This window comes from Carcharhinus amblyrhynchos, chromosome 26 (assembly GCF_965287045.1).
Source record: "Carcharhinus amblyrhynchos chromosome 26, sCarAmb.v2.hapA, whole genome shotgun sequence".
Classification (NCBI taxonomy): Eukaryota; Metazoa; Chordata; class Chondrichthyes; order Carcharhiniformes; family Carcharhinidae; genus Carcharhinus; species Carcharhinus amblyrhynchos.
In genome coordinates this window covers 13,789,549-13,807,987 of record NC_137349.1, presented here as the reverse complement: position 1 = coordinate 13,807,987, position 18,439 = coordinate 13,789,549, and the positions used below count along the sequence as shown (strand labels likewise).

At 45.7% G+C, this 18,439-nt stretch overlaps 1 protein-coding gene across 2 annotated transcripts in view; it reads left to right on the top strand.

Moving 5' to 3' along the window:
* The window catches only part of cpamd8 (C3 and PZP like alpha-2-macroglobulin domain containing 8), a 126,329-nt gene that overhangs the window by 70,404 nt on the left and 37,486 nt on the right, over positions 1-18,439 (top strand). For both annotated transcript variants that reach the window (XM_080213173.1, XM_080213172.1), the window contains exons 29-33: positions 1,397-1,471; positions 5,329-5,494; positions 12,234-12,320; positions 13,221-13,357; positions 13,515-13,670. In XM_080213173.1, coding sequence (XP_080069299.1) covers positions 1,397-1,471; positions 5,329-5,494; positions 12,234-12,320; positions 13,221-13,357; positions 13,515-13,670 — 621 coding nt within the window. The remainder of the gene's footprint in view (positions 1-1,396; positions 1,472-5,328; positions 5,495-12,233; positions 12,321-13,220; positions 13,358-13,514; positions 13,671-18,439) is intronic.

The window sequence follows — 18,439 nt, the reverse complement described above, 5'->3', positions numbered from 1 at the left end:
GCGGTGAGTGTCTGGAACAAGCTGCCAGAGGTAGTAATAGAAGCGGGTACAATTTTGTCTTTTAAAAAGCATTTAGACAGTTATGTGGATATAGAGGGATATGGGCCAAATGCAGGCAATTGGGAATAGCTTGGGGATTTTAAAAACTAAGGGCGGCATGGACAAGTTGAGCCGAAGGGCCTGTTTCCATGCTGTAAACCTGTATGAATCTGTGAGCATGCAAGTCCTGGTCAACATATCTCCCTTATCCAACACCACTACAGCTGTTCGGCAGCTCATTGATCAGATTATTGTTTGTGGCACAGTGATTAGCACTGCTGCCTCACAGCGCGGGGACAAAGATCAAAGAAGATTACAGCGCAGGAATAGGCCCTTTGGCCCTCCAAGCCTGCACCAACCATGCTGTCCATCTGAACTAAAATCCCCTACCCTTCTGGGGATCATATCTCTCTATTCCCATCCTATTCATGTATTTGTCCAGACGCCCCTTAAAACTCACTATCGTATCTGCTTCCACTACCTCCCCCGGCAGCAAGTTCCAGGCACCCACCACCCTCTATGTAAAAAAAAAATTTCCCTGTTACATTTCCTTTAAACCTTGCCCCTTGCACCTTAAACCTCTGACCCCTGGTAATTGACTCATCCACCTTGGGAAAAAGCTTCTGACTATCCACTCTATCCATGCCCCCCATAACCTTGTAGACTTCTATCACTCTCCCCTCAACCTCCGTTGTTCCAGTGAGAACAAACCAAGTTCCTCCAACCTCTCCTCATAGCTAATGCCCTCCATGCCAGGCAATATCCTGGTAAGTCTTTTCTGTACCCTCTCCAAAGCCTCCACATCCTTCTGGTAGTATGGTGACCAGAATTGAACACTATATTCCAAGTGTGGCCTAACTAAGGTTTTATAAAGATGCAACATGACTTGCCAATTTTTAAACTCAATGTTCCAGCCAGTGAAGACAAGCATGTTGTATGCCTTCTTGACTACCATCTCCACCTGCGTTGCCACTTTCAGTGACCTGTGTACCTGTACACCCAGATCCCTCTGCCTATCAGTACTCTTGACCCTGGGTTCAATTCCGGCCTCGCATTACTCTCTGCGTGGAGTTTGGACATTCTCCCCGTGTCTGCATGGGTTTCCTCCCACAGTCTGAAAGATGTATAAGTTATGTGGATTGGCCGTGGTAAAAGTGCAGGGTTACATGGATAGGGCTCAGCTAAAATACTCTTTTGTAGAGGTTGTGCGAACTTCTTTGGGGCTGTACAGATTCTAGGTTCTATGGGATCTTGCTGTGCGTGATTGCCTGTTCGTGTCATTGTACTGAGTGTCTGATAATTTCTCTGATGTTCATCACAAGAGTGAGCTGTGACTTTCTCGCTCTGGTTGTTTCAGGGTGGAATCCATGGCAGGATCTCGCTGACGGCCTACGTTGTTACTGCTCTCCTAGAGACAGGAATCACCTCAGAGGTAAAATATGATTCACTCAACTGCACAATTCTGGCTCACACTTGCAAAATTGCTGAGGTATGAAGGTTTTGTGGTGACATGACCAAGTCCACTGGTCATGGAGTGAATCGAATTGGCTAAAGACTGTCATCTGGGGCCCTCTGGAGGAAGCCGAGTTGGATCATCCACTCAGCACTTCTGGCTGAAGATTGCTGCGAATGCTTCAGCCTTAGCTTTTGCACTGATGTGCATTGGCTCCTCCATCGTTGAGGATGGAGATATTTGTGGAATCTCCTCCACAAATATCCCCATCCTTCTTACAAGTCCACAAATTCCATACCTTCTTTACAAGTCTCCATATGGGACTTTGTCAAAGGCTTTGCTGAAATCCATATAAACTACATTGACTGCACTACCCTCGTCTACACACCTGGTTACCCCCCCCTTCAAAAAATTCAAATCAACTATGCCTCTGCTGGGTCTGTCCTGCCGTTGGAATAGCACCTGACTGGGAATGGTGATAGTGGTCTCTAGGGCAATATCTGACAGATGATTCTGCGAGTATGACTACGTCAGGCTGTTGACAGCTGTTAGTGAGACAGCTTTCCCAATTTTATAGAATCATAAAACCCCTACAGTGCAGAAGGAGGCCATTCAGCCCAATGAGTCTGCACCAACCACAATCCTACCCAGGCTTTATTCCCCATAATCACATGCATTTAGCTTAGCTAGTCCTCCTGACACTAAGGGGCAATTTAGCACGGCCAAGGCACGTAACTCTCACATTTTTGGATTGTGGGTGAAAACTGGAAGAAACCCGTGCAGAGATTTTGATTTGATTTGATTTATCATTGTCACATATTAACATGCAGTGAAAAGTATTGTTTCTTGTGCGCTATACAGACAAAACATACCGTTCATAAAGAAGGAAACGAGAGAGTGTAGAATGTAGTGTTACAGTCATAGCTAGGATGTAGAGAAAGTTCAACTTAATGCAAAGTAGGTCCATTCAAAAGTCTGACAATAGCAGGGGAGAAGTTGTTCTTGAATTGGTTCGTACGTGACCTCAGACTTTTATATCTTTTTCCCAACGGAAGAAGGTGGAAGAGAGAATGTCTGGGGCGCATGGGATCCTTAATTATGCTGGCTGCTTTGCCGAGGCAGCGGGAATTGCAGACTGAGTCAATGGGTAGGAGGCTGGTTTGTGTGATGGATTGGGTTACATTCATGACCTTTTGTAGTTCCTTGTGGTCTTGGGCAGAGCAGGAGCCATACCAAGCTGTGATACAACCAGAAAGAATGCTTTCTACGGTGCATCTGTAAAAGTTGGTGAGAGTCGTAGCTGACACTTCCTTAGTATTCTGAGAAAGTAGAGGTGTTGGCAGGCTTTCTTAACTATAGTGTTGGTATAGGAGGACCAGGACAAGACAGAGATGGACAGGATGTGCAAATTCCACACAGACAGTGACCCAAGCTGGGAATCAAACCCAGGTCCCTGGCGCTGTGAGGCAGCAGTGCTAACTACTGTGCCGCGTCTTTTTTCCTAGTAATTGAAAGCACAATCTTTCGGCACAAGATTTGGATTTTACTGAGGGGACTCTGCAGGGTTGGGTGTGCTGTTGTTGATCCTGGACCCAGGTTAATGCCAGTTATGTTCCTTTTGGATTTAAATGTAATTTGATAAAACTGAGTAATTGGTATGCCATTTCAGAGAGCAGAGTTAACCACATCTCTGTGGGTCTGGAGTCGCATGTAGACCAGACCGGGTAAGGATGGCAGATTTCCTTCATTCAAGGACATGAGTGAACCAGATAGTTTTTAAGATAATCTGTGAGAGTTTGATAGTCACCACCACTGCTTTGCATTCCAGATTTTATGCAATGAATGTAAATTCCATCAGTTGCCATGTCCCCAGAGCACTGGGCCTCTGGATTACTACTCCAGTTACATTAACACTGGGCCACCATCTCTCCTAAATGGAACATGTGGGTCATGGGTAAATGGGTGTAGGTGAACAAATAAATCTCTCTCTGCACTGTCCCCATCAAACACTCCCAGGGCTGGTACAGCACGGGGTTACATACAGTGTAAACCTCCCTCTACACTGTCCCCATCAAACACTCCCAGGACAGGGGCAGCATGGGGTTAGATACAGAGTAAAGCTCCCTCTACACTGTCCCCAACAAACACTCCCAGGACAGGGACAGCACAGGGTTAGATACAGATTAAAACTCCCTCTACACTTTCCCTCATCAAACACTCATAGGACAGGTACAGCATGGGGTTAGATACAAGGTAAAGTTCCCTCTACACTGTCCCCATCTAAAACCTTCAGGACAGGTACAGCACAGCATTCGATACAGAGTAAAGCTCCCTCTATAGTGTCTCATAGTTACCCCACGCACCGTCTGCAGATGTTTACATCTGTCTATAAGCAATCCAACTCTGCTGCTGTCCAGTTGTGTCTGCAATTAGAGAAACAAAGCAGTTAATGGGACCTTATGGACATACCAATTGAAATGAGGTGGGTTAAAGAGCTAATCCCCTTTTGGGTAGCTGTTTGGAACTGGAGTGGGTTAGCGACTGGCTGGGAGTTGGCAGTGGGGATGGAGCAGGAACAAGCTGCCAAAGGGGATTCCCTGGGGTTGTTAACAGGGAGATTGGAAGAATGTTCAAATTCCTGAAATTCCTTTCAGTGCAGGCACTTCCTGCTCTCGCACTCTGCCCTCCGGCTATGGCAGGGGTCAGGAAACAGGAAGGCGCACTGACCCTTCTCTCCAATCAGGATGCAGCAGGGATTGGGGCAGGGGGGCGTGGTGGGTGGTGATCAGGGAGGGGGTTTCACCTCTAACAGTTAAACTGTGTGCTGTTCACATTTAAATAAAGCTGAACATGTCCTGGGATTTCTTAACGTGTCTGAATGACTGAATGTGGCATTGTTTATGTTGCTGCCTCACCCACACCTTTCAGACAGAGGATATGGCTTCAAGCCTGCTGTGAATCCGGAGAGAGAGAATGTGGGAGTGCACGGATGAGAGCGCCATGGAATAGGATAGAGAGAGAGAGAGCGCCACGGAATCGGACAGAGAGAAAGAGAGAGCGCCACGGAATCGGATAGAGAGAGAGAGCACCACGGAATCGGATAGAGAGAGGGAGGGAGCGCCATGGAATAGGATAGAGAGAGAGAGAGCGCGCCACGGAATCGAATAGAGAGAGAGAGAGAGAGCGCCACGGAATCGGATAGACAGAGAGAGAGAGAGCGTCACGGAATCGGATAGAGAGAGAGAGAGAGCATCACGGAATCGGATGGAGAGAGAGAGCATCAAGGAATCGGATAGAGAGAGAGCGCCATGGAATCAGATAGAGAGAGAGAGTGCACCGTGAATCTGGGGAGAGAGAGCGCAGTGAATCCACAAAGAGAGAGAGAGTGCTCCGTGAATCCAGAGAGAGAGAGAGTTAGCTGTGAATCCAGAGAAAGAGCGCGTGCTGGAAATCCGGAAAGAGAGAGAGAGAGCATCGTGAATCCGGAAAGAGAGAGAGAGCCTGCCTTGAATCTGGAAAAAGAGAGAGTGAGCGTGCCGTGAATCCAGAGAGAGAGTATGTGTGTGCGCTACAAAGCTAAACTGTGAACTACGTATCCAGAGTGGGGGGATGTTGCCACTCTGGCTCTGACCAGTGCAGCCCGCATGGTGTCAATCCATGCATTGCGGATGGTGTGAGCTGTGTCATTTGCTGGGGGTGATGCGGGTATTTAGTGGGTGACAGGTTTTGGCAGCAGGCTGGGGAGAGGATGAAGTTATCCAGTAGGGTGTCTTTTCCAGTAAATGATGTGTTTGATATTTGTCACTGACACTTTTCTGTCTGAATTTATTGATTAGGAAGAAAAAGCTGCGGTTGGAAAAGCCAAACATTTTCTGGAGACAAACACATTCTCCGCGGATGATCCATACACGACAGCCCTCTCTGCCTATGCACTGACCCTGCTCCGGAGTAAGCATGCCCCAATCGCACTGAGAAAACTCAACAACATGGCCATCATGCAAGGTGTGTTAACTGCCCTTGGCTTCTGCTCAAGCTGACCAGGCTGGAAGGGGTTAATGTCGTTCTCAAATTCAAAAAAGGAAGATACATGAACCCAGATACCTCGAGGGCCAGTAACTATTACTTATTTTTCTCCTGGGATGTGGATGTTGCTGGCAAAGCCAGCGTTTGTTGCCCATCCCCATTGCCCTTGATCTGAATGGCATTTCAGAGGGCAATAAAGTAAGGATGGCAGCCGGTGACTAGTGATATGCCTCAGGGTCGGTGCTGGGACCACAACTTTTCAAGATATACATTAACTATTTGGAGGAAGGAACTGAAGGCACTGTTGCTAAGTTTGCAGACAATATAAAGATATGTAGAGGGATGGGTAGTATTGAGGAAGCAGAGGAGCTGCAAAAGGACTTGGACAGGTTAGGAGAGTGGGCAAAGAAGTGGCAGATGGAATACAATGTGGAAAATGTGAGGTTATGCACTTTGGAAGGAGGAATAGAGGCATAGGCTATTTCCTAAATGGGGAAATGATTAGGAAATCAGAAACACAAAGGGACTTGGGAGTCATTGCTCAAGATTCTCTTCACGTTAACGTGCAGGTTCATTCGGCAGTTAGAAAGGCAAATGCAGTGTTAGCATTCATGTTGAGAGGGCTGGAATACAAGAGCAGGGATGTACTTCTGAGGCGGTATAAGGCTCTGGTCATACCCCAATTGGAGTATTGTGAGCAGTTTTGGGCGCCATATCTAAGGAAGGATGTGCTGGCCTTGGAAAGGATCCAGAGGAGGTTCACAAGAATGATCCCTGGAATGAAGAGTTTGTCGTATGAGGAACGGTTGAGGACTCTGGGTCTGTATTCATTGGAGTTTAGAAGGATGAGAGGGTGATCTTATTGAAACTTACAGAATACTGTGAGGCCTGGATAGAGTGGACATGGCGAGGATATTTCCACTTGGAGGAAAAACTAGAACCAGAGGGCACAATCTCAGCTAAAAGGGTGATCTTTTAAAACAGAGATGAGGAGGAATTTCTTCAGCCAGAGAGTGGTGATTTGTGGAACTCTTTGCCACAGAAGGCTATGGAAGCCATGTCATTGAGTGTCTTTAAGACAAAGATAGATAGTTTCTTGATTAATAAGGGGATCAGGGGTTATGGCAATAAGGCAGAAGAACGGGGATGAGAAATCAGCCATGATTGAATGGCAGAGAAGGCATGATGGGCCGAGTGGCCTAATTCTGCTATGTCTTATGGTCAAAGAGTCAGCTGTGGATCTGCAGTCCGTATAGGACCAGACCGGGTACGGGGAGGCAGATTTCCTTCCCTTGAAGGCGTTAATGAACCAGATGGGTTTTTACAATAATCAATAATAGTTTCCTGGTCATGTTACTGAGACTAGCTTTCAATTCCAGATTTATTCATTGAATTTAGATTCCATCAGTTGCCGTGTGGGATTTGAACCCTTGTCCCCCGAGCTTTAGCCTGGGCTTCTGGATTACTAGTTAAGTGACATTGACATTTCACTGTGCTATGATTGCCCCTAACAAAATAGGAAAGATGCTTTAAGGGGATCACTGGGGATAACTGCAGTAGATGATTGCTTAAATATTGACAAGGGGCAGCACGATGGCACAGTGATTAGCATTGCTGCCTCACAGCCCCAGGGGTACAGGCTCAATTCCTGGCTTGCATCACTGTCTGTGCGGAGTCTGCACATTCTCCCTGTGTTTGTGTGGGTTTCCTCCGGGTGCTCCAGTTTCCTCCCACATTCCAAAAGGTGCACTGGTTAGGTGCATTGGCCACGCTAAATTCTCCCTCAGTGCCGGAGTGTGGCAGCTAGGGGATTTTCATAATAACTTCATTGCAGTGTTAATGTAAGCCTACTTGTGACACTAGTAAATAAACTTTAACCTTACATGACTATCCAACGTGGCTTTAACAAAGGGAGGATATGTCTTACAAATTTTATGAAGAAGGGTCTGGATGGAGTGGATGTGGAAAGGATGTTTCCTCTTATGGGAGAAATCAGAACTGTTTAAAAATGAAAGGCTGCCCATTCGAGCAGAGGTGAGCAGAATGTTTCTTGAAAGTTGTGGGTTTTTGGAACTCCCTCCAAAGTCAATGGAAGCAGTGTCTTTGAATATTTTAAAGGGAGAGGCAAATAAATTCTTGAAACAAGAGGGGAAAGGATATCGGGGATAGGTGCGATTGTAACCACAATCTGATTGGCTATGGTCTTATGGAATGATGTAGCTGGCGCAAGGGCCTGAGTGGTCTACTCCTGTTCTCCAAGTCAAAGAGGTTTACAGCACAGAAAGAGGCTCTCCAGTGCCAACCATTCTCATCCCATTTTTCAGCACTTGGTCCGTAGCCTTGTGTGCTATGGTGTCTCATCTAAACGCTTCTTAAAACTTGTGAGAGTTCCCGCCTCTTCCACCCTTTCGGACAGAGTTCCAGATTCTCACCATCCTCTGGGTGAAAATGCTTTTCCTCAAACCCCCTCTAAACCTCCTGCCTTTCCCTTAACTCTCTGCCCCGTGGTTATTGATCCCTCTACTAAGGGGAAAAGTTCCTTCCTATCCATGTTCTTCATAATTTTGTACACCTTAATCATATCCCCCTCAGCTTTCTCCGCTGTAAGGAATACAACCCCAGCCAAACCAGTCTCTCTTCTTGGCTCCATAGCTAACTCGTAGAGTCGATAATCTTTTTCATAGAACACATCCGGATGATGGGTGAACAAAGTCCGCAGAGATCCCCCACTGAGGCAGTTGTGAGTTTTGACAAGGCAGCGCGTTTAGGCTTCTCCATAAGATTGAGGTTTCCAGTTCAAATGCTGATGTATGGAGCTGAATTGAGGGTATAGACAGAAAGTAGCAGCTGGATTGGGATCAGTTGCCAGTGCTTTCCTGAAAGTGTCCATGTCAGAGGCCTGTCCTCGGCTGTGTTTCTGGCTGATCTGAATATAGGGGTTAGAAATATGATCTGTAAATTTGCAGATAGCACTGAGATATGTCAGTGTGCATTGGGGGAGTGCGGTTAGCTGGGCGTGTGTGTCTGAGCACCGGGGAGGGAGCTGGGTGTGCGCGCCTGGGCCCCAGTGCTGCATGCGCCTGAATGTGTATTTGGGGGTACAGCGGGGTGCCGTGTGCGTCTGGGTTCGGGTTGCTGGGGCGGAAGTATGCATCTGGGCGCTAGGGGGTTCAGGATGTATGCATTGGAGCACCGGGGTGGTGGGGTGGCATGTATCTGAGCACCAGGGTGTCAGTGTTGATGTTTTAGGTGGAATTTGATGTATTGTGGGAAATGATTGGCAAATGATGTTTAATTTGGAAAAGTGCTGGGTATGTGGGCAGAGCGAAGGTTCAACATTCACTTACCTTTCGGACAGTGAAGAAGATGCAGAAGGAGCGATCTGAACGTTTCATTGCATAAATCGCTGAAGATTCTTGTGCGATTCTGTGAATTGATAACTGGAGTGAACAGATTGTTGGAGTGCTTTCTGAGGACGGCTGAAACAAAGCGAGGGAAGTTATTTTAGTCTTTGCACAAGATCTTTGTCAGGCCTTGGTTGGATCACTTGGTCCCATTCTGGTCGTTCTCACGTGCTGGATGTTATTGTGGGTTTGTAGACGGTTCAGTGCAGGACCGTTAGACTGATTCCCCGTTTAAACACCTCCACTAGCAAGATAATCGAAATTAATTTAAACTTCAAAGAGGGGGTGATCTAATTGAGCTTTGTTAAATGGAAGGGAATAAATTCTGTTCTAGTTGATAGTTGGTTCCGCTGAAGTAGGTTTGGGGACCAGGAGGCACAAGTTAAGATGGTTCTTTCTCCAGAGCGCAGTGAACCTGTGGAGCAGGTGGCCAAGGCAGACATTGAGTCACTGAATCCCTCCAGACAGATTGTCTCCGTCCGAGGCAGAAATCACCTCCTGCAGACGGAGTGAATTTGGAGCTGGAGTAAACATCCAGACTCGTTCTCATCACCCGAAGTCGCTGTGAGGAATTTTCCATATTGTTTCTCCCAACTTATTGATAAAAGTTACTGACCTGAGCTTGGGCGAAATGGAGAATTTGAGATGATGTTAAGAACATAAGAAATAGGAGCAGGAGTAGGCCATCTAGCCCTTCGAGCCTGCACCGCCATTCAATAAGATCATGGCTGATCTGTCGTGGCTCAGTTCCACTTTCCCGCCCTCTCCCCATAACCCTTAATCCCCTCTCTTATCAAAAACCCATCAACCCGCGTCTTAAAATATTTAGCGAGGCAGCCTCCACCACCTCAACGGGCAGAGAATTCCAGAGATTCACCACCCTTTGAGTGAAGAAGTTCCTCCTCAACTCCGTTCTAAACCGCCCCCCCTTTATCTTGAGGCTGTGCCCCCTAGTCCTACTGTCTTTTTTGAGCGGGAAGAGTCTCTCCACCTCTATCCTATCCATCCCATTCATCATCTTATACGTCTCAATGAGATCTCCCCTCATTCTTCTAAACTCTAACGAGTACAAGCCTAGTTTATTCAGCCTCTCCTCATAGCTCAACCCCCTCAACTCCGGTATCAGCCTAGTAAACCTCCTCTGCACTCCCTCCAAGGCCAAAATATCTTTGTGCAGGTGCGGTGCCCAAAACTGCACACAGTACTCCAGCTGCGGCCTCACCAATGCCCTATACAGCTGCAGCAAGACCTCCCTACTTTTATATTCAATCCCCCTCGCTATGAAGGCCAGCATCCCATTAGCCTTCCTGACCACCTGCTGCACCTGCAGGCTGGGTTTTTGCGACTCATGCACAAGGACCCCGAGGTCCCTCTGCACCGTCGCCTGCTGCAGTTTTTCGCCACGTAAGTAATAGTCCTTCCTACCATTATTCCTACCAAAGTGGACCACCTCACACTTGCCAACATTAAATTCCATTTGCCATTTCCTGGCCCATTCGCCCAGCCTATCTAGATCCTTCTGCAGACTCTCCACACCCTCCGCACAATTTGCCGTTCCCCCAATCTTGGTGTCATCAGCAAATTTCGACACCCTACACTCGGTTCCCTCCTCCAGATCATCTATATAAATGGTAAAAAGCTGAGGCCCCAGCACCGACCCCTGGGCACTCCACTAGTCACCATCCGCCAATCTGAATAGCACCCGTTGACCCCCACTCTCTGCCTCCTATTTGACAACCAATCCTCTATCCACGCTAACACCCTACCCCCAACTCCATGTCCCTCGACCTTCTGCAATAACCTCTTGTGAGGTACTTTGTCAAACGCCTTCTGAAAATCCAGAAAGACCACATCCACCGGCTCTCCTCTATCCACCGCCCTAGACACATCCTCATAGAACTCCAGTAAATTTGTCAGACACGACTTCCCTTTAATGAAACCATGCTGCGTCTGCTCTATCAAGCAATTCCCTTCAAGATGCCTCGCAATTTCCTCCTTAATGACGGATTCTAACATTTTACCTACCACAGACGTTAAACTAACTGGCCTGTAATTCCCCGCCTTTTGCCTGGCACCTTTCTTAAACAACGGCGTAACATTAGCCGTTTTCCAATCTTCCGGCACTTCCCCGGAATCCAGCGACATCTGGAAAATAACCACCAAGGCATCCACTATCACCTCCGCCATTTCTTTCAGCACCCTCGGATGCAATCCATCCGGTCCTGGGGACTTGTCCACAATCAGCCCCTCCAGTCTGTCGAGCACCGCCTCTCTAGTAACAGTAATGTCATTAAGACCCTCCAGTCCAACAGTGAGGAGAGTAGGAACACGCTTCAGGAGACTGACCGACTGATGAAATGGCAGTAACAGGACAGGTGAAGCTTAATTCCGATAAGTTTCTCGAGGCAAAATGAAGATTTTGAAAGGAGTGCAGCAACAGAGAGACCTGAGAGTGTCAATCCACAAAGCTCTGAAGGTGGCAGAACAAAAATACTGTTATTTGAAGCAAAATGTACAAAATTCTTGACTTCATTCACAGAGGAATGAAGTATCGCAGTCTGGAGGTTATGCTAAACCTTTACAAATCACTTTATAAAACATTGACTAGGTTCCATCCGGAAGATTGGCTTCTTCTCTGGACACCACACTGTCGGAAGGTTATCAAGACATGAGAGGGAGTAGAGTGGCACTAGAGTGGTACCGGGTATAAGGCACTTGGCAAGACTGGAGAAGCTGGGCTTGTGCTGCTTACAGCGATTGCTGGGAATATTTGAAGGGCAAGGAGTTATCCTAATGTTCTGACCTGTGCCCCTTCCAGCAGAACGGGATTAACTGAATCACGTTTTTTCCATGGGATCCTGCTTTGTAAACTGCCTGCTGTGTTCATCTGTGTTACAGTTGGAATAGCTTGTGTATACAAAGCAGTGTCATATGTTATTGGTGATTTGATGGGATAATAATGTAAATAATTGCTTACAATTTTGTATTCCCCCGACCCCCACAAAGCACAAACGTGTGGACTACTGTAACCGGGCAATGTGTGGGGCATAATCTGTTATTTTATCCCATAGCTTGTGAGTGAGTGTGGTTTACTCGTGCTTTTAGAATTCCCCCCCCCCGCCTCAGATCCTCTGGGAGGCGGGGAGTATTAAATTCTGGTTAATTGCTTCTTGAAAAGTTCCAGTGGAATCTGGTTCCGCCAGCCTTTCCGGTGGCTTGACAAACCTCTGGGTGAACAAATGTCTCCGTATTTCTGGAGTTCTCCTGCTAATTATTTAAAAAACACCTGAGTTAACTTTCCTTCTGAATTACAGATGGTTTCACACACTGGAGTCTGACGGGTACAACAGTCACTGAAGAGGATACCTTTATGGGCTTCAGCGATGGTCTCTCGCAATCAGGTAAAGAATCACTTGGTGACAAAGCAGCAACTGGCTGCCTTATTCTGTAAATCAGTGCATGCAGAACAATGTCCCGTCAAATTCTCATCATCTCTAGTCACAATTAGCCAGTGAGAGTGGGTGCAGTATCGCGAATGGGGGAGTGGGTGCACCATACTGAATGGGTGGCACTGTGATGAGCAGTGTTACCTCACAGCACCAAGGACCTGGATTTCATCCCCCTCAAGTTATTGACATATGTTACTGACCTCAGCTTGGGGTAAAAGGGGAATTTGAGATGACACTAAGCTCGAATAAACAATAACAATAAACTGCAGTAAACACAATTTCCACACTATCTGTGTGGAGTTTGCACATTCTCCCATGTGTCTGCTTGGGTTTTCTCCGGGTGCTCCGGTTTCCTCCCACAAACCAAAGATATGTGGGTTAGGTTGATTGGCCATGCTAAATATCCCCATAGTGTCAGAGGATTAGATGGGTTACAGGGAAAGGGGCTGGATTGGGACAGGCTTGATGGGCCGAATGGCTTCCTTCTGCACTGAAAGGATTTCGTTGATTCTATTCTATGTTCCTATAAATGGGAGGCCCTGCACTTACACAAGGATGGGAAGAGTTGGAGGGGTGGGTGTCACACTACTGGTGCTAATTGATGGGGGTGGTGTTTGAATTGGGAAAATCTTGTTTGATGTGTCTGCAGTAAATGACATGTGGCTCTAACTAATTGGCTAAAAGACTAAGATTGCACTTGCTGCAGCTTCCCCTGCACTGTGTCGCCGCGTGCCCACACTGTAGCTTAGCCATTGCTTTGTATCTGTGCAGTCACTTAATGAACGAGAGTGTGAAATCAGTAAAAGTGAAAATGATTGTGTTGTGAGTATGTTCCTTGTCTCTCCTGTACAGTTGTGTCAGCGGAGGTGGAGATGACTGCCTACGCTCTCCTAACCTATACCTGCCTCGGAGACGTGGCATCTGCCCTTCCTGTGGTTAAATGGCTCTCTCAACAACGCAACGCGTTAGGAGGATTCTCATCCACACAGGTAAACACTCAGTTCACTGATAAAGGGGAAACGAAGAACTTGATTTTTATACACCAGACATTTCCACCAACTAATTAATACTGAGCTGCAGCCCGATCTTGCTGGTGAAATCCGGAGGAAAGTGAACAGTGGAAGTGTTTGTGTTTATTCCCTGCAGGATACGTGTGTGGCTCTGCAGGCACTGTCAGAATATGCCATCCTCTCTTATGTTGGAGGCGTCAATCTCACCATCTCACTCGCATCAACTAACCTGGACTTCCAGGAATCTTTTGAGCTGAACCGAGACAACAAGAAGATTCTGCAGACAGCGGTGGTGAGAAGCAGTCCGTCTCCTGTTGTGATATCGGGCATCTACATGTGAAAGAGTAAAGTGTGTGAGTGTGTGTAGACTGGTTAAATCGGTGTGTGTGAGGGCTGTAAGTGTGTGTAAAGCCATGATTCTGTGTACAGTAAGTTAAAGGCAAGACAGGACTGGGCAAACAGCAAAACAAATGCAGTCTATTTATCGAGTCTGTTTAAGCAGTCTGTACAAACTGCCGCAAACACAATTCCCAATCCAAACTGCCACAAGGCGACATTTCCAGTGAAATCAGTGAGTGGAGAATAGTTAGAGAATACAAATACCGTTTGAAAATCAATGTCTATCACGTGCAGCTGTGCAGGTTCCAGGCACCATTGATGGGGCAATAAGCCACTCAGCTGGAATTGTGGGGGTGGAGGGGGTGGGGAAGGGAGCTGAGTGGTGGCAGAACTTTCCGGCCACCCTCGATCCAAGACTGGAAAATCCAGCCCGAGGTCCATGGAGCTTTGCTAATGCTGCGACAATCTGTATTCCAGAGGGGCTAACAAAGGGAAAAATATTAACTGGAGGTTAATGTTCTAAGAGGTTACAAACCGGCCCCGTTACACAGAGTTGGGTTAAAGAGTGAGTAATGAATCAAATTCCAATCAAAGGAATTGATTTTATCTTGGGATAGTTGAAAAATATTAACTTCGCTGAAAGTGTTGGAATAATCAGTGGAGGTGAAAGAGGAGGAGATACGAGAGCAGAAACCCCCTGATTGTTTCCTGGCTGTGTCGTGACCAAGCATCAGGTCAATGAAATTAGACAGGAAAGGGAAGGACCTCTACAGAAGAGACATGACGTGAAAATTCAGTTATCTGAAACTGTTTTTGAAAACTTAGGTAACATGGAGGAAGGTGAAGAGAATGAGGCTGATGTGTTCAGCCCATCTGTCCAATGAGCTAACCTTCAGTTCAGAGAGAATCGTTTCAAACAGCGAGACTGAATCAGAACCAAAACCACCTAATGAGGAATTGGAGACCACCTCAAATACCAGCCAATGAGAAATAATTCTTCAGGTGGTAGTTCCATCTGGATATCGTAACAAAAGTTTGAGTAGGTCATGAAATTCCAATGGCGGGTCACCTAGATATTCAGACAACACAAGTTAAAATACGGTGAAGCTTTTATTGGCCAGATTTGCAAAAAGACGTCAGGTAGTAGGGAAGCCCCAATCATCAATTAAACCTGCACATTTAATTCCGATAACTGTCTTTAGAGAACTGTTTGACAGGGTCTGAATAGATTACGCATGACCTGGAGATGGAGATGCTGGCGTTGGATTGGGGTGGGTACAGTAAGAAGTCCCACAACACCAGGTTGAAGTTCAACAGGCACTCACCTGATGAAGGAACAGCGCTCCGAAAGCTCATGATTCCAAATAAACGTGTTGGACTTTAGTCTGGTGTTGTGATACTTCTTACTGTACTAAAAACAAGAAATGGGAATCTGTATTTTTAACAGTTATGGATGTTTCGATAAGATTTCCTGAGGCAGCACCTTGGGGGAAAATTACGGCAAAAATTAGTGTGGAAAAGTTAATTATTTACAAGGAATGGATTATCTGATGAAATGCAATCAGATCAAGGGTCAAATTTCATGTCACAAATATTCAAAGAAATAATGAACAGTTTGGGAATAAAACAATTCCAGTCTTCAGCTTACCATCTGCAATTACAAGGGGCATCAAAAAGATGGCATCAAACTTTAAGGCCAGGATTAAAGTCTATTGTCCGGGATGTCCCAGTGATTGGGATAAAGGAATTCCAATTTTACTCTTCGCCATTAGGGATGATCCTAATGGATCTTCAGTCCTTTTGAACTGATGTATGGGCATGAGGTGAGAGGACCACTTAAATTAATTAAAGGAAAGTTTATTAAATAAAGCTCAGGATTTATGGGCGGGATTTTCTGTCCTGCTCACCCCAAGACTGGAAATTCCCACCTGACATCAGTGGGCCTTTGCATGGTCCGACCCCTCCCATTACGATTCCCGCGGTGGGCAAGATGGGAAAATTTTGCCCTAAAATTTTGGTCTATTTGTGAAATGTCCAGAGGAGATTAATCAAAGCATGAATTGGCCACAGAAAGTTTGAAAATAGCTCAACAATGTAAGTCAGAATGGATAAAAATGCCAAAATTCGCAATGTTGTCACTGGAGACGTAGAGTCATAGAGGTTTACAGTATTGACACAGGCCCATCGGCCCAACGTGTCCATGCTGCCCCTTTTTTAACACCCCTAATTGGATGAGAATATAAGGGGCATCGTTAGTAAGTTTGCAGATGACACCAAGATTGGTGGCATGGTGGACAATGAAGAAAGTTATCTCCAATTGCAGCGGGATCTTGATCAATTGGGCCAGTGGGCTGACGAATGGCAGATGGAGTTTAATTTAGACAAATGCAAGGCAATGCATTTTGGTAGATTGAACAAGGCAGGACTTACTCAGTTAATGGTAGGGCGTTGGGGAGAGTTGCAGAACAAAGAGATCTAGGGGTACATGTTCATAGCTCCTTGAAAGTGGACTCACAGGTGGACAGAGTGGTGAAGAAGGCATTCAGCATATTTGGTTTCATCAGTCAGAAGATTGAATACAGGAGTTGGGACGTCTTGTTAAAGTTGTACAAGACGTTGGTAAGGCCACACTTGGAATATTGTGTGCAATTCTGGTCACCCTATTATAGAAAGAATATTATTAAACTAGAAAGAGTACAGAAAAGATTTACTAGGATGCTACCTGGACTTGATGGATTGAGTTATAAGGAGAGGCTGAATAGACTGGAGCGTAGGAGGCTGAGGGGTGATCTTATAGAGGTCTATAAAATAATGAGGGGCATAGACAAGGTAGATAGTCAATGTCTTCTCCCAAAGCTAGGGGAGTCTAAAACTAGAGGGCATAGGTTTAAGGTAAGAGGGGAGAGATACAAAAGTGCCCACAGGGCTATTTTTTTCACACAAAGGGTGGTGAGTTTCTGGAGCAAGCTGCCAGAGGTAGTAGTAGAGGCAGGTACAATTTTATCTTTTAAAAAGCATTAAATAGTTACGTGGATACAATGGGTGTAGAGGGACATGGGCCAAATGCAGACAATTGGATTAGCTTAGAGGTTTCTAAAAAAAAAAGGGTGGCATGGACAAGTTGGGCCGAAGGGCCTGTTTCCCTGCTGTAAACCCCTATGATCTAAGCTAGTCCCAATTGTCTGCATTTGGCCTATACCCCTCTATATCCATCTTACCCATGTAGCCTATACCCCTCTATATCCATCTTACCCATGTAACTGTCTAAGTGCTTTTCAAAAGACAAAATTGTATCCGCCTCAACTACTGCCTCTGGCAACTCATTCCAGACATTCACCACAGTCTGCATGAAAAGATTTCCCCTCAAATGGTGCAGTATTATTTACTGTCTTTGGTGAACCATTGAAAGTGAAGCTTATTGGACCATATCAAATCAAAAAGAAACTCAATGATGTAAATTATATTGCGAGTATTGCAGATAGGAGGAAAAATCAGCAAGTATGTCCCATTAATATCTTCAATCAATTTTATAAAGTTTATTTACTAGTGTGACAAGCAGGCTTACATCCACACTACAATGAAGTTACTGTGAAAATCCCCTAGTTGCCACACTCGGCACCTGTTTGGGTACGCTGAGGCAGAATTTAGTATGGCCAATGCATTTTTGGACTGTGGGAGGAAACCGGAGCATCCGGAGGAAACCTATGCACACACGGGAGAATGTGTAGACTCCACACAGACAGTGACCCCAAGCCAGGAATCGAACCCAGGTCTCTGGCTGACAGGGAAATCGTCAGGAGAGGAGTCTGTTTCCATTGACAACCCCCCCCCCCCCCCCCCACCCCAGGCCAGAAACTCCCAAGGTGTTTTGTGAGGTTTGCTTAGACCCTAAATTTTACATTTGGTTTTGGGATTGGTGAGCATAAGGTGTTTCACTCCAGGAAGCTTTTATCAAACAAACTTTATTTAAGAACACAGTTAGAATATAACAAAAAAAGCGAGCATAACTTTTCCAATTACAAGGCTTAAACATGTCACAGTATTATTCTTCACAGCTAGCTATCTCTGTTGTTCCAAGTTAAAAGCAATATCCCATAAACATACACTATTCTTCAGAATTAGTTAGCACTAAAATGAGTATGTTCACATGATACTAGATTTCTAGGTTCCAACACTTATAGACTGAAATCCAAGCAGCAGTTTTCAGAGAAGAATATATCCTCAAGACAGCAAAACAAAGAAGTAAATCTAATCTCGAGCAGCTTGCAGTCTTCAGACTTCAGTGACAGAAAAGGATATCTCTCTGCAGCTTTCAAAACAACAACACTTAGACAGCAGAATCTCCCAACTGCAGAGAGGGGAAACAAGAAGCACTGCTTTTTCTCAACTGCAAACAGCGTCTAAAAACAACTATGCTGAAATTTTCTGTGAAATCCTAGATGGCTGCAGTCATGTGATCTGACTTGTCAATTATCCTAATCAAGCTCTATTCTGCAATCCCAGGCAAACACTTCAAAAAAGAACACTGCATTAGTTCAACTTAAAACAAACAAGATGTCAATTATACTGCTTTAGTAGCATGAGAGGAGATTGGTTGTAGACAAAACAGCCCTGACAAAATGCCAGATTCTGCTTGAAACATCCCGCAGAGAAACATGATTAAAAATACAATTCTTAAAGGCACAGTATCGTCACACTTAGCAACGTGATCAGAAACTCATT